The following is a 13,768-nucleotide window of genomic DNA, read 5'->3' on the forward strand; positions in this document are numbered from 1 at the left end:
GAGATATACAAAAATGATCCTCATGTCAGTTAATACTTAGTTGGGGACCTTTCACATGAATGACGGCCTTACAATGTCTTCCCATGGAGTGAACCAAGTCTTTGAGTTCTGCAGCTGTTATCATGGGAAAACAAGATTGAAGGATTGCTTCTATTAACTGGGTTTTATTGCTGGGTCGCTTCTGACTAACAAATTTCTTTAGTCAGCTCCATAGATCTTCAATTGGGTGAAGGTCTGGGCTATTCCCAGGCTATTCCAGCAGTGGAAAAGGATTATCTTGAAATTCTCCCCTCTCAAAAAAGTGGTGTTATTAGCCATCAGATCTCAAAAAAACACTTTCCCCAAAAGGTTTCCACAATTTTGGCCACTACTGTATATTATTAACGCAGCCGCCCATCTCACAACTGCAGTTCTGGAGAGGGTACCAAGGCGGGACATTGCTGCTCCTTCTCAAATTCCCATGCATGCCATAGGTTTGCCTATGGGTATAGGTTCTCCTGCGTGAGCAGGGGGTTGGACTAGAAGACCTCCAAGGTCCCTTCCAACTCTATTCTATTCTATTCTATTCTATTCTATTCTATTCTATTCTATTCTATTCTATTCTATTCTATTCTATTCTATTCTATTCTATTCTCTATTACATTCCATTCCATTCCATTCTATTCTTCATTCCAATATTCTATTCTATTCTATTCTATTCTATTCTATTCTATTCTATTATTCTATTCTATTCTATTCTATTCTATTCTATTCTATTCTATTCCAGTCCATTCTCTATCCTATTCCATTCCATTCCATTCTATTCTTCATTCCAATATTCTATTCTATTCTATTCTATTCTATTCTATTCTATTCTATTCTATTTCAGTCCATTCTCTATCCTATTCCATTCCATTCCATTCCATTCCATTCCATTCCATTCTTCATTCCAATATTCTATTCTCTTCTCTTCTCTTCTATTCTTCATTCCAATATTCTGTTCTGTTCTGTTCTGTTCTGTTCTATTCCAGTCCATTCCCTATCCCATTCTATTCTATTCTATTCTATTCTATTCTATTCTATTCTATTCTATTCTATTCTATTCTATTCTATTCTATTCTATTCTATTCTATTCTATTCTATTCTATTCTATTCTATTCTATTCCATTCCAGTCCAGTCCAGTCCAGTCTCTATCCTATTCCATTCCATTCCATTCCATTCCATTCCATTCCATTCCATCTGGCTCAGTGGCTAAGACACTGAGCTTGTCGATCAGAAAGGTCGGCAGTTCGAATCCCTAGTACAGGTCTCCTGCGTGAGCAGGGGGTTGGACTAGATGACCTCCAAGGTCCCTCCCAACTCCGTTACTGTTACTTAACTATTTTCACATACTCCCAGATCTGCAGAAAAACCTCCCTCCATAAAAGTGGTCCCTGCCCCCACCTCCCGAAAAGGTTGGGGGTTGCTGGTCTAGATGACCTCCCCGCCATCACCCTATCTGGTTCCTCCAAATCCTGCAGGGGATACTCACTGCAATTCTGAGAGGCAAATTCCCGTAGATCCAGATCCTTAAGCGGGAAATTGACGAAAGTGGTGAGTTTGCTGGATCGCATCCTGGCTTCGGAGAAACGTTTCAGGTCTGGGCGAGGAATTAAGGAAAAGTGGGGGGGGGGAAGGGCCAAACAATTCCCACAAGTGAAGAATGTTTATTTTATCATCATCATCATCTTTTAATGATCCCATAATCCCTTGCAGGGTGGAATCTGGGCAACTGAATGGAGCTAGCAGAGTGTTTTAATGGCCGGATGCCCTTCCCTGTCGCCAATGCGGAGTTTTATTCAGCAGATATAATCTCCGTGTGCCCAGAGAGAGAAATATCTGCCTCTACCTAGGATTGAACTCAAAGGCTCCTGATTGTGAGGCGAGAGCACCACCTCTAGGCCACCACGCAACTCCTCTGTTTATTTATTTTATACCCCACATTTATTATGTTTACAAATCACTCCAGGCATCAAACCTATACCAAACACAACTTCCTCCTCCTCTTTTCCCCACAACAACCACAACCACAACCCTGTGAGGCAGATTGGGATGAGAGAGAGAAGAGGACTGGCTCAAAGTCACCTACCGGCTTTCATGGCTAAAGCAGGACTTGAACTCATGATCTCCTGCTTTCTAGCCTCGTGCCTTAACACGCAGGAAATGTAAAAGCAAAAAGGCTGAGGCTGTAATTTGTATTTGTGTGCCTGTGTGTGCGCATTCTACTGCATTGAAAAAAGTCTGCGCATTCTCAAACCCAAGAGGACTAGGATCTTGAAAGAATAGACTGTTCAAGCTAAGTCCTCCGCAGAATGGATTCTGGGCCCAGTAAAATTGTCTGCACCGGATGGATGCTTGATAGACACCCGTCAAGTTGCCACACATCCCATATGTGAGGCCTCCTTGCTATGGAGCCTCCCACAGTGGTTGGATAATGAGATGGACGGCAAATCAATTCCATAAATAATTAGCTGAGGCAATTTCTCTGGAGGGGAAAAAAAAAGGGATACGTAAAACCAGGATCTTCGGGAAACGCTGGATGCTGAATTTCTTCATGCATTTCGTCCTCGCTTTGCAATGGCAACACGTCTGCGGGAAGAAAGGACAACCAAGGTTTAGGAGCACCGGAGATGCGGGTGCGGGTGGGGAAAGGGTGCCTAGCGCATGAACATTGTTAGGAAAGGCAGACATGGGACATGTAGAGTAGCAAGGATTGGTTAGATGAGCCAAAAGGGCCGAGTTAAGTACAAGGGCAGCCAGTGGCAGACCAGCAGGTCCGGCTTTAATTTCACAGAGAGAAAAAAACAACAACCCTTATCTTTAGAGAAAAAACTGACGTGGGCAGGTTCAGATTAACAGAGTTGGAAGGGACCTTGTAGGTCATCTAGTCCAACCCCCCGCCTGTTGTGGTCCGCCAGCAGCCTGCAGAGGTGGTAGCGGAGTCGGATAGTGAGGAGGCTGGTGGGGGACAATGGGCCAGCCCTGGAGTCAGGGGAAGGCCCGGACGAGGGCTCTGCGTCTGAGGCAGAGATGGGGCCAGGGCCATCTGGGGGCGATGCACAGACTCCGGAGCCTCCAGAGGCAGACAGCGGAGAGGCAGAGGAGCAGAAGGAGCCTGTTCCTAGTGCACGCATATGAAGAGCTGCCAGAAGGCAAGTGCAGCTGAAGCAAAAAGGGTGACTCAGGAGTAAGGCCAGAAGATGATTGGCCACTCCCAGAAGGCTTAAAAGAGCAGCAATGAGCCGTTGGGTTCTTTTTGGAAAAGCAACATTGATTCCATTGCTTCTTGTCAGCGTCTCTTGAACTTTGTGGGGGGTTTGCTAAGAAAAGGTAAGACAGTACACAATGAGTGGAAACTAATCACCATCTGTCTGAAATGGTGTAAGGTTTCCTGCCTGGGCAGGGGGTTGGACTAGAAGACCTCCAAGGGTCCCTTCCAACACTGTTGTTATTATTATATAATCAAGGAAAGAAACAACCTAGAACTAAGAGAAATTTCCTGGCAGTCAGACCAACTGACCAGTTCAAAAGTTGTGGGCCTCATCACTGGAGGTTTTTATTATTTATTTATGTATTTATTAATTGCATTTGTATACCCGCCCTTCTCCGAAGGACTCAGGGCGGTTAACAGCCAATTAAAATACAATAAATACACATTAAAAGCTTTGCTGGCTGGGGAATTCTGGGAATTGAAGTCCACCAGGCTTAAAGCTGCCAAGGTTGGAGACCCCTGGTGTAGGGTATGCTGCTTGTGCAGTGGGTTGGACTAGAAGACCTTCAAGGTCCCTTCCGACTCTGTTCTTCCATTGAGTTCTGTTAAGCTTCACCCGAGCCAGAGTCTGACACAACAACCAGATGAAGCAACGATTAAAAGAAGAATAGACGTGTCTGATGTTTCCCAACCCATTAATCTAGAAGCTTAGATCCAGCTTTTGCAACAAGGTTTTCCCAAACCAAAGGAATAATTTCCAAAGTTGGACTGGAAGACCTCCAAGGTCCCTTCCAGCGCTTTTATGATTCTTAAAAATCGTCAGCAACTTCATTTTGTGCGAAACTCCAAACCGGGTGTTGATTTTGAAATCCAGGGCTTAAAAACACTTGGAATAAGAGACGGGAACTGCGTGCAGGAACCTGACTGATGAGTTGTTGTTGTTATTTTTTTTCACCTTCTGAACTTACGGGTTTTTCGTCTCCATCTAGAACATCTTCCTTGGTGAAGAGCCGCATGCAGTCAATCAAATTCACCTCGCCGTAGCTTTTCTGCAGAAGGAGGAAGAGGAGGAGGAGGAAGAAAGAGAGAGAGGGAGGGAGGGAGAGGGAGATCCAAGAGGTTAGGTTGCCAATGCAAGAAGAGGCAGATCTGGGGTCAATGGGAAGCCAATGGGAGCCCCAGGATGTAGAAGGTTACCTTGGCAATGGGCAGAGACAGGTCCCAGAAAGGATCAAAGGCAGTGGAACAGTAGCCGCAAGAACTGCAGGTCAAGGAGCTCTTTAGTTGCCCAACAAAGAGATCTAAAGAAAGAGAAGATGGGGAATATGAAGGTGGAGACCAAGCAGGATCACCATGTACGTAGGAGATGGACCTTCCTTCTGCCTGAAAGCTTGAAGATGCTTCACGTCATCCGAGAACAGAGGATCTGATCTCATGGCCGGGTTATCGCCATACTCTTAGTCACAAACCAGCCAATTGGCTTGAATTTTTTAAAATTTTAAATCGATTTTATGGGTTTTAAATTTCTGTAAATTTTATAGGGAGATATTTTATTTCAATGTGGCCATTCGAATAAGTTTTTTAAGGGTTGTTCTTAGTATTGTATGTGTAGTTTGTGTATTTTATTCTGGCTGTGCACCGCCCTGAGTTCTTTGGGAGAAGGGCGGTATACAAATTAAAATATTATTATTATTATTATTATTATTATTATTATTATTATTATTATTATTATTATTATTATTATTATTATTATTATTATTAACTTGCTTTTGACCTCATTTGTTGTGCAAGCTCAGGCTAATGTTCACCGACGCTTCTCGGTGTAGGAGTTACCCTTGACCTAGTTACGTGGATAGGTGCGCTATGCAACAGTGACGATGGAAGGCAGTTTTCTAAAATGTTAAGTTTTAGAAAGAAGCTTCAAAGTCCTGGTTGAGGTTGGATCCTCAACTCCATACTTCTCAAGGCTTTCTGAAGCTTCTCTTCCCAGCGCCTAGACCTGGAGATCTGGTGGAGATCCAAAATCAGCTGAGACATTTCAGAGAGCATGAGATGCTCCTTGTTCTTTGTGGGTTGCCGATTCCCAAACCTGCTTCTGGGTTACCAGTTTAGTCGCTGGGAAGCAAACGCATAAATTGCAGCCAAAAATTCAACACAGCTTCTTGTGTGGCCCTGAAAGACTAAGGTAAACTAGCACTGAATGAACAAAGCTTGGCCACTGGAAAGGTCAAAATATTTTCTACAAAGTTTGCAGGGGTTCCGTTTGTCAAATGAAAGGGGTCCAGCATCAGATGGAGTCAGACATTAAAAAGAGAATTTTTTTAAAAAGTTGATCATTAATGGATTTGATAGCCAGGTTAATTACTGGGGGGGAAAAAACAACAACAGCCTCACACTTTGCTGCAATTGAAATGTTGCTTTGAAATATCCAAGGAAGTTTGAACAAAACGACAATGAAAACGTTCTTTTAACAATGTTTAGTCAGAGGACTATAAGTATCAACAATTCAGTGAACAAATTCAGTGAACAGTTGCTCTTCCTGGCTTTGATCCGAGAACATTGAGACCAGACCTGAGCTGGTACAAATTTTTTAAAAGGAAATGAAACCGAAAGAAAGTTGAACAAACTTGAACAAAAAAGGGAACAACTCTTTCAACCAAGTTTTGAAAGAGGCAGCTATGCTGATTAGGGTCAGCGCCATCGGGGTGTTTCTGAAGATTTCGCCACCTTTGAAACCCACAATCGGCAAGGAAGTGATACGGTTGACTGCCAACATTTCTCAACCACTTGAAGACATGTGGACTTCGACTCCCAGAATTCCCCAAGCAGCCCATGTTGGTCTTAAAAGTGGCTGATCTAAGAGTAAGTGACACTCCGGATAATTTTGTGAATCGCTCCCAATGTGTTTTGTCTTAATGATGTCACAAAGTCCTTTTTCTTCCTATGTGACCACCAACTGAGATGACAGAAAATTCCCAGAACGGGTGAAGAGGAGTCAGAGGGGCTGGTGAGGAGGACCTTTCACTGGAAATGGGTTTTGTCCCCCAGTGCTCTTACAATGGACCCCTTTCTGAGGCAATGCTCCAGGAATGCTCTCCAAAGTCCAAATGGATATCTCGGTCCAAAAAGTTAGCCAAACCACTAAGGTAAAGGTAAAGGTCCCCCTGCACATACGTGCTAGTCGTTCCCGACTCTAGGGGGCGGTGCTCATCTCCGTTTCAAAGCCGAAGAGCCAGCGCTGTCCGAAGACGTCTCCGTGGTCATGTGGCCGGCATGACTCAATGCCAAAGGCGCACAGAACTCCATTACCTTCCCACCAAAGGTGGTCCCTATTTTTCTACTTGCATTTTTTACGTGCTTTCGAACTGCTAGTTTGGCAGAAGCTGGGACAAGTAACGTTCCGCGGCACTAGGGATTTGAACCATTGAACTGCCGGCCTTTTGATCGACAAGCTCAGCATCTTAGCCCCTGAGCCACCACCTCCCTTTTTGCCAAATCATTGGCACATCTTAAATCAGTTTTTCTCAACCTTGGCAACTTTAAGAAGTCAAGAATTTAAGAATTCTGGCCAGGGAATTCTGGAAGGGGAAGTCCATCCCTCTTAAAGCATGCTGACTAGGGAATTCTGGGAACTGAAGTCCAGCCATCTTGAAGTCACCAAGACCCTCTGCCTCACATCCACCAATCCACAAACTCTTGTTTTTTTTGACTGCCCCACCAGAAACTCACCCCCAATCCGGCTGTCTTCTCTCGCGATGTATCTCATCCACATCTGCTTACCCTTCTCATCGTCCCTGCCAGAGACACGCAAGAGAGAGAGAGAAGGTGAAGAAGTTTTCCCAGTGGAGATCAACAAGCCTGGAATCAAATCCCATGACCTGGATGACTGGAAATCTCCATAGACTTCCATTTCTTCCTTCCTTCCTTCCTTCCTTCCTTCCTTCCTTCCTTCCTTCCTTCCTTCCTTCCTTCCTTCCTTCCTTCCTTCCTTCCTTCCTTCCTTCTTTCCCAGTGGTTAGAATACAGTATTGCAGGTTAACTCTGCCCACTGCCAGGAGTTCGATCCTGACCAGCTCAAGGTTGACTCAGCATTCTGTTCTTCCGAGGTGGGTAAAATGAAGACCCAGATTATTGGGGGCAAGAGGCTGACTCTGTAAACTGTTTAGAGAGGGCTGTAGAAGCACTGGAAAGCGGTATATAAGTCTAAGCGCTATGGCTATTGCTATTGTGCTTGAACCCAAACTGACCCTAACTGGGTCACCCCGATCTTTCTTTGGGGACCCAGCCCCATAGATGGCTCTTCTCAAGCACAAGCTTCTTCAGCCCAGACCAGGCCAGGGGCATCGGCATCCAGTGGTCTCCAGCCCCCCACCCACCATCCCAAAACAACTATCCTGGTGCTTCAGTTCTGCTGGGACTCACGGTAGATGGTCCAGGTTGTCATTGTTGCCTTTGGGACGGACCAACACCCGGTTCACTTCACTGTGGAGCCCATCAAGGAGGAAGCGCAGGAACTCCTGGGCGTCCTGCTGGCTGCGAGAGAGGAAGGACGGGTGTCAATCTAAGGGGAAGGAGGTGAGAGTCAGGCCCCACCAAAGGAGCCTGGGAAAAGAGGAAACCGACTCTCTTCCTCCCCTCCTATCCTTCTGCAGGGAGGGGATGGGAGGGAGTTTATTTATTTATTTTTATGTATTAAATTTAGAGGCCAAAGCGACTGTGGGTGGTTAGGACAGATTATTGGCAGAAGGAAAGGAGAGGAGGGGGAGGGAGAGGGAAGACAGGAGAGGAGGGGAGGGGAGGAGAGAGGAGGGGTACAGGAAGAGGAGACAGGAGAGGAGAAGAAGAAGGGGAGGGAGAGGGGAAGAGATGAGAAGAAGGAAGGGAAGGAGAGGGGAAGACAGGGGAGAAGGAGAGGAGGAGGAGGAGGAGAGGGAGAGAGAAAGAGGAAAGGAGGAGAGGGACAAGGAGAGGAGAAGAAGAGGATGGAGAGGGGAGAAGAAGGAGGGAGGGAGAGGGAAGAGTTGAGAGGAGGAGGAGAGGAGAGGAAGGAGGGGAGGGAGAGGGGAAGACAGGGGAGAAGGAGAGAAGAGAAGAAGGAGGAGAGGGAGAGGGGAAGACAGGAGGAGAAGAGGAAAAGAAGGAGGAGAGAGAGAGAGAAAGGGGAGAGGAGGAGAGGGACAGGGAGAGGAGAGGAGAGGAGAAGGAAGAGGGGAGGGGGAGAGGAGAAGGAGAGGATGGAGAAGAGAGAGCAGAGGAGGGGAGGGAGATGGAAAGAGAGGAGAGGAGAGAGAAGAGGAGGCCAAGCTATCTCTCTCTCTCTTCATCAGATTTGGAAAGACAGGACACAGTAAGGCAGAGGTGGCCATCTTTGGATCTGCTAGAAGTTGTGGACTTTAGCATCCTCCGTTCCCTACCGGAACGCTGAATGCCAAGAAATGGGAGTTGTAGTTCCAAAGACCAACGAAACAACAGGTTGCTATGAAGGAATGCAGAGCTAGCAAATGCTAACGGCACGCCTGAGGTTGAAGGAGGAGCAGCGAGGGAGGAGCGGCCGCTCGTGAAAAGTAAAAGCGAAGGTACTAGATCCCCCCCCCTTACTTGTATCCCACAAAGCGGGGAGCGTATCGTTGAATCTGCATCTTGAATTCGGAAGGGCCGACGGATTCATTGGGAGACGAGGTCCACAGCGCCTGGATGAGCTTGGCGAACTCTGGAGAGAGGGGAGGAAGCAAGGCAGCCGTGAACACACGAGCACAGAAGAACCCAAGTTGGTCACGGAGAACCAGTCCTTGTTCCATCCCTTCTAGACCCAACGTGGGTCCCTGTGAGGGGACACGAGCTCTGGCTTACTTCCTAGCTATGATCCACATTAGAGCAGGGAACTAGAGGGAGGAGTGGGGAGAAAGAGAAGAATTCAAGGGATTGAGGGGTCCTTGGTGCTCTCTGAGCTTGGTGGTTTTCTTGCAGACGTTTCATGACCCAACTGGGTAACATCGTCAGTGCTAGAAGAAGTCTGAATGAGAGCAATCCCTGCTACTACTCATGATGTTGCCTAGTTGGGACGTGAAACATCTGCAAGAAAACAACCAAGCTCAGAGAGCAGCAGGGACTCTACAATTCCTCCTCCTGCTCCTCCTCCTCCTCGTCTTCTTCTTCTACAAAATCCCCATTCCATCCCTACTCCAGGGAAAGGATACTGCAAAATCCCCATTCCCTCCCCACTCCAGGGAAAGGATACTGCAAAATCCCCATTCCCTCCCCACTCCAGGGAAAGGATACTGCAAAATCCCCATTCCCTCCCCACTCCAGGGAAAGGATACTGCAAAATCCCCATTCCCTCCCCACTCCAGAGAAAGGATACTGCAAAATCCCCATTCCCTCCCCACTCCAGGAAAAGGATACGGCAAAATCCCCATTCTCTCCCCACTCCTGGGGGAAAGATATTACAAAATCCCCATTCCCTCCCCACTCCAGGAAAAGGATACTGCAAAATCCCCATTCCCTCCCCACTCCTGGGGGAAGGATATTACAAAATTTCCATCCCCTCCCCACTCCAGGAGAAGGATACTGCAAAATCCCCATTCCCATCCCACTCTAGGGCCAGGCAGAGGTGGTATTTGCCGGTTCTCCGAACTACTCAAAATTTCCGCTGCCGGTTCCCCAGAACCTTCCAGAACCTGCTGAATAGCACCCTCTCTTTCCTTCCCTCTGAAAGTCGTCTGCTTCAGCTTTCTCCCCCTCCTTCCTAGCCCCCTCCCATTTAAGGGGCTTCGGGAGGGGAAGGCCCACATCCGCCTGCCAACTGTTTCCCCTTTGTGCCCGAGCAAAATCTCGCCGCCCTTCACCTGTCATGAGAGACATCTGCATGCGGCTGTTGTTGTTGAGATCGCGGACGTATTGGCTCTGCAGGCAGTAATCTCGCAGCTCTTTGGTGTTGCTCAGGCACTGCAGGATGGAGTTCATGAAACACTGCGAGGGGCAGGAAAAAGAGAGAGAGAGAGAGAGAGAGAGAGAGAGAGAGAGAGAGAGAGAGGCAAATGAAGACCAGGCCGCCAAGCCACGAGCCATTCCACCCCATCCTTTCTCCGAGTGACATCTGCCCAGGTTTCTCCTTCAAGCTAGAATGCTTGACCCCAGTAGTGAAATCCAATTTTTTTTTACTACCGTTTTGTTTTGTTCAGCAGATATATTCTCAGTGTGGCCAGAGAGAGAAATATCTGCCTCTACCAAGGATCAAACAATACAATTGTTTTTTAAAAAAGTGAAATAATAATAAAAAAGAAAATCTCTAAGGATGGAGCCGGAGCCACCCACAACCTTTGGAGGGAAGCTGTCCCACTGCTTAATTGTGGCATTAACAGAATTCTCCTTAATTCGAGGGTTGGACCTCTTCTTTGATAAGGTTCTTCCACCCCTTACTTCTTAGCCTGCTTTCCATGCCCTCACCTACGTTTAAAAATAGCTTAAAGTAACTTTAAAAAATGTCGCAAGCCGTTGCTATGGTGAAAAAATAATTAAGAAACCCAAAGATTTTTTTCGGGTTTATTTCCCCCCCCCTCCCGCTCACCCACAGTGTTCCATTGCGTCTGTGAATGACTCATGCTACAACGCACATGGGCACATAGTCACACACAGACACTGGTTTGTCACGCCCGGACAGAGATGCCCATCAGGGACGAGTGATGGGCTTTGTTTGTTAGCTCCCTAAAAGCAAAGCTTTCAAGATGGGGGGGTGTCAGTGACTTCATGGAGCCCTCAAACCTTCCCTGCAAGGGCTCCTTCCATCCTTCAACCCAGATCCCTTCTTTGGGGAGCAGGTGGAGTACCAACAACTACCGTGTTTCCCCCAAAATAAGACCGGGTCTTATATTAATTTTTCCTCCAAAAAATGCATTAGGGCTTATTTTCTGGTTAGGTCTTATTTTGGGGGAAATATGGTACTAAATGCATCCATCTGACTGACAATCTTAACTGGGGCTTATTTTGAGGGGTAGGGCTTATATTACGAGGATCCTGAAAAATCTGAAAAATTCAGATCTTCTCTGAAGATCCTTCTCTGTGGGGGCTCCTACTCTCTGGAATGAACTTCCCCCCGGTTTACGCCAAATATCTGACCTTCGGACCTTTCGCCGCGAACTGAAAACATATTTGTTTGTTCGCGCGGGGCTTTCTTAAATTGTTTAGATTTTAAATTTAATTGCTATTTAAGTTTTAAATTGGGTTTTTTTTTAGATTATATATTTTAATTTATCGGCCTAACTGTATAATAAGTTTTTTAATTTATTTTTAATTGTACATTGTTTATTTTTATCTTGGCTGTACACCGCCCTGAGTCCTTCGGGAGAAGGGCGGTCTAGAAATCTAATAAAATAAATAAATAAATAAATTTTGGGGGAAATACGGTACTAAATGCATCCATTTGGCTGACAATCTTAACTGGAGCTTATTTTGAGGGGTAGGGCTTATATTACGAGGATCCTGAAAAATCACGCTAGGACTTATTTTCCGGTTGGGTCTTATTTTCAGGGAAACAGGGTACTAGTACTGTTACTACCGGCTCTCCTCCTTCTCTTCCTCTTCCATCAACCTCTGGGTGGGAGAGGGTTATTTGGGGGAGGGGATGGTAGCAAGAAGGAAGTGAGACGCTAGGTCCTTTCTCTCCTGTTGTGGTTGGGAGGAGGTCCCAGCAGATGTTTGCCCGAGAAGGAACTCCCTCCCATGGGCACCAAAGGGGAACCTACCTGCCCAGCCAATGCTAGCTCTAGAAGAGTGTGTGTGTTGTGTGTGTGTGAACTTCAGTGCTCAATGCCCCTACCAGGTCTGATGTCCATTTATTGTTTTAGAAGATGTCTTGACTCTCTCACTGCCCAGGAGCTTCCGGTGGTGAGGAGAGACAGACACGTAGCGTTGGGTGAACAACGAGGCGAAGTGAGATTAGCCATGTCAGATTTGTGGCATGAAAAATTTCCTTTCCTTCTTTTTCTTTTCTTTTCTTCTGTCTGCCTTCTTCCCTTTCTCCTCTTTGTTCCACTCCTTTTCCTTTCCTTTCCTTCCTCTTTCCTTCCTTTCTTTTCCTTTTTCTCTATTTCCTTTCCTTTTTTTTTATTTCCTCTCCCTTTCCTTTCCCCCCTCTTTTCTTCCTTTCCTTTCCTTTCCTTTCCTCCCTCTTTTCTTCCTTTCCCTTCCCTTCCTTTCCTCCCTCTTTTCTTCCTTTCCTTTCCCTTCCACTTCCTTCCCTTCCGTTTACTCCCCCACCCCTCCCATCTCCTCCCCAACAAAAGGGAAGGAAGGAGAGAACAGATGGAAGGAAAAAAAGACGTAAAAGGGACTTTTCCTGCCACAAACGATAGCAAGGCTAATCTCACTTCGCTGCCTTGTTTTTGCCTGCTATGGAGCCTACTTGGAGGAGGACACTTCACCGCAAATCTTCCTAGCTCAAAATGACAGAAAAGTGTGCTGACACTTCTGGTGTAGCCATGAAGTTCAGGGACCAGAAAAATTGTGAGTGTGTGTGTGTGTGTTGGAATGGGGAAGACTGGAGGCTTCCTGGAGTTATGGGCCACCACTTGCCTGTACCATCTTTCAGTGCAAATATGTTTTTCTCTGCCTACTAGTTGTCACATCTGGGTGTGACAGGGTGACACTGTTTTCCGAAATAGTTGCACAACTCTTCAAGGGCTCTCCCTTTCCCTTTGCACAAGTGAGAACAAAACTCCTCGCAGTCTCATCCGAGAAGCAGAAGTGAGGTAAAAGAGCCAGCGAAGGCCACTCAGGCTTCCTCAACCAGACCAAACTGGCCCCGGTTGGAGAGCTGAGCTGCAGCTGTGGGATCAGCTGAACAAGGCCCCTTCCCGGGGGTTGGGCTCCAAGAACCTGGTCAGGGGATGCAAAGGGGAGGGGAGGCAGCCCCCTGCAAGGATTGTAGGAGTAGAACCATATCTGTCTACCATGGCTAAGATCTCTCCAGAGTTTTCCATAAGGCATCATGAAGGGAAGAAGGGAAGGAAGGAAGGAAGGAAGGAAGGAAGGAAGGAAGGAAGGAAGGAAGGAAGGAAGGAAGGAAAAGAGGGAGGGGCAGAGGGAGGGAGGAAGGACGAGGTAGGAAGGTCGGTGGGTAGGGAGGTGAGGAAGGAAGGAAGGGTGATGAAGGGAGGGAGGGAGGGAGAGGGAGGGAAGGAAGGAAGGAAGGAGAAAGAGATGGGAGGGAGGAAGGGAAGAAGAAAGGAAGGAAGGAAGGAAAAGAGGAAGGGGCAGAGGGAGGGAGGAAGGACAAGAGGTAGGAAGGGAGGTGGGTAGGGAGGTGAGGAAGGAAGGAAGGAAGGAAGGAAGGAATGATGGGGAAGGAAGGAGTGAGGGGAGGAAAAAAGAAAGAAAGAGTGATGGAGGGAGGGAGGGAGAGAGAGGGAAGAAAGAAAGAAAGAAAGAAAGAGTGATGAAGGAAGGAAGCAAGGAAAGAGAAAGTGATGGGAGGGAGGAAGGAAGGAAGGAAGGAAGGAAAGAGAAAGCGATGCGAGGGAGGGAGGAAGGAAGGAAGGAAA

At 46.8% G+C, this 13,768-nt stretch overlaps 1 protein-coding gene across 6 annotated transcripts in view; it reads right to left on the reverse strand.

The window, feature by feature from the left end:
* USP2 (ubiquitin specific peptidase 2) overlaps nucleotides 1-13,768 on the reverse strand; it is a 74,225-nt gene that overhangs the window by 4,088 nt on the left and 56,369 nt on the right. For all 6 annotated transcript variants that reach the window (XM_058194973.1, XM_058194971.1, XM_058194970.1 and 3 more), the window contains 8 exons: nucleotides 10,076-10,199; nucleotides 8,829-8,940; nucleotides 7,653-7,763; nucleotides 6,960-7,024; nucleotides 4,428-4,531; nucleotides 4,199-4,279; nucleotides 2,530-2,608; nucleotides 1,512-1,619 (listed from right to left, as the gene is read on the reverse strand). In XM_058194973.1, the coding sequence (XP_058050956.1) occupies nucleotides 1,512-1,619; nucleotides 2,530-2,608; nucleotides 4,199-4,279; nucleotides 4,428-4,531; nucleotides 6,960-7,024; nucleotides 7,653-7,763; nucleotides 8,829-8,940; nucleotides 10,076-10,199 (784 nt within the window). The remainder of the gene's footprint in view (nucleotides 1-1,511; nucleotides 1,620-2,529; nucleotides 2,609-4,198; nucleotides 4,280-4,427; nucleotides 4,532-6,959; nucleotides 7,025-7,652; nucleotides 7,764-8,828; nucleotides 8,941-10,075; nucleotides 10,200-13,768) is intronic.

This window comes from Ahaetulla prasina, chromosome 9, assembly GCF_028640845.1.
Source record: "Ahaetulla prasina isolate Xishuangbanna chromosome 9, ASM2864084v1, whole genome shotgun sequence".
NCBI classification, from domain to species: Eukaryota; Metazoa; Chordata; class Lepidosauria; order Squamata; family Colubridae; genus Ahaetulla; species Ahaetulla prasina.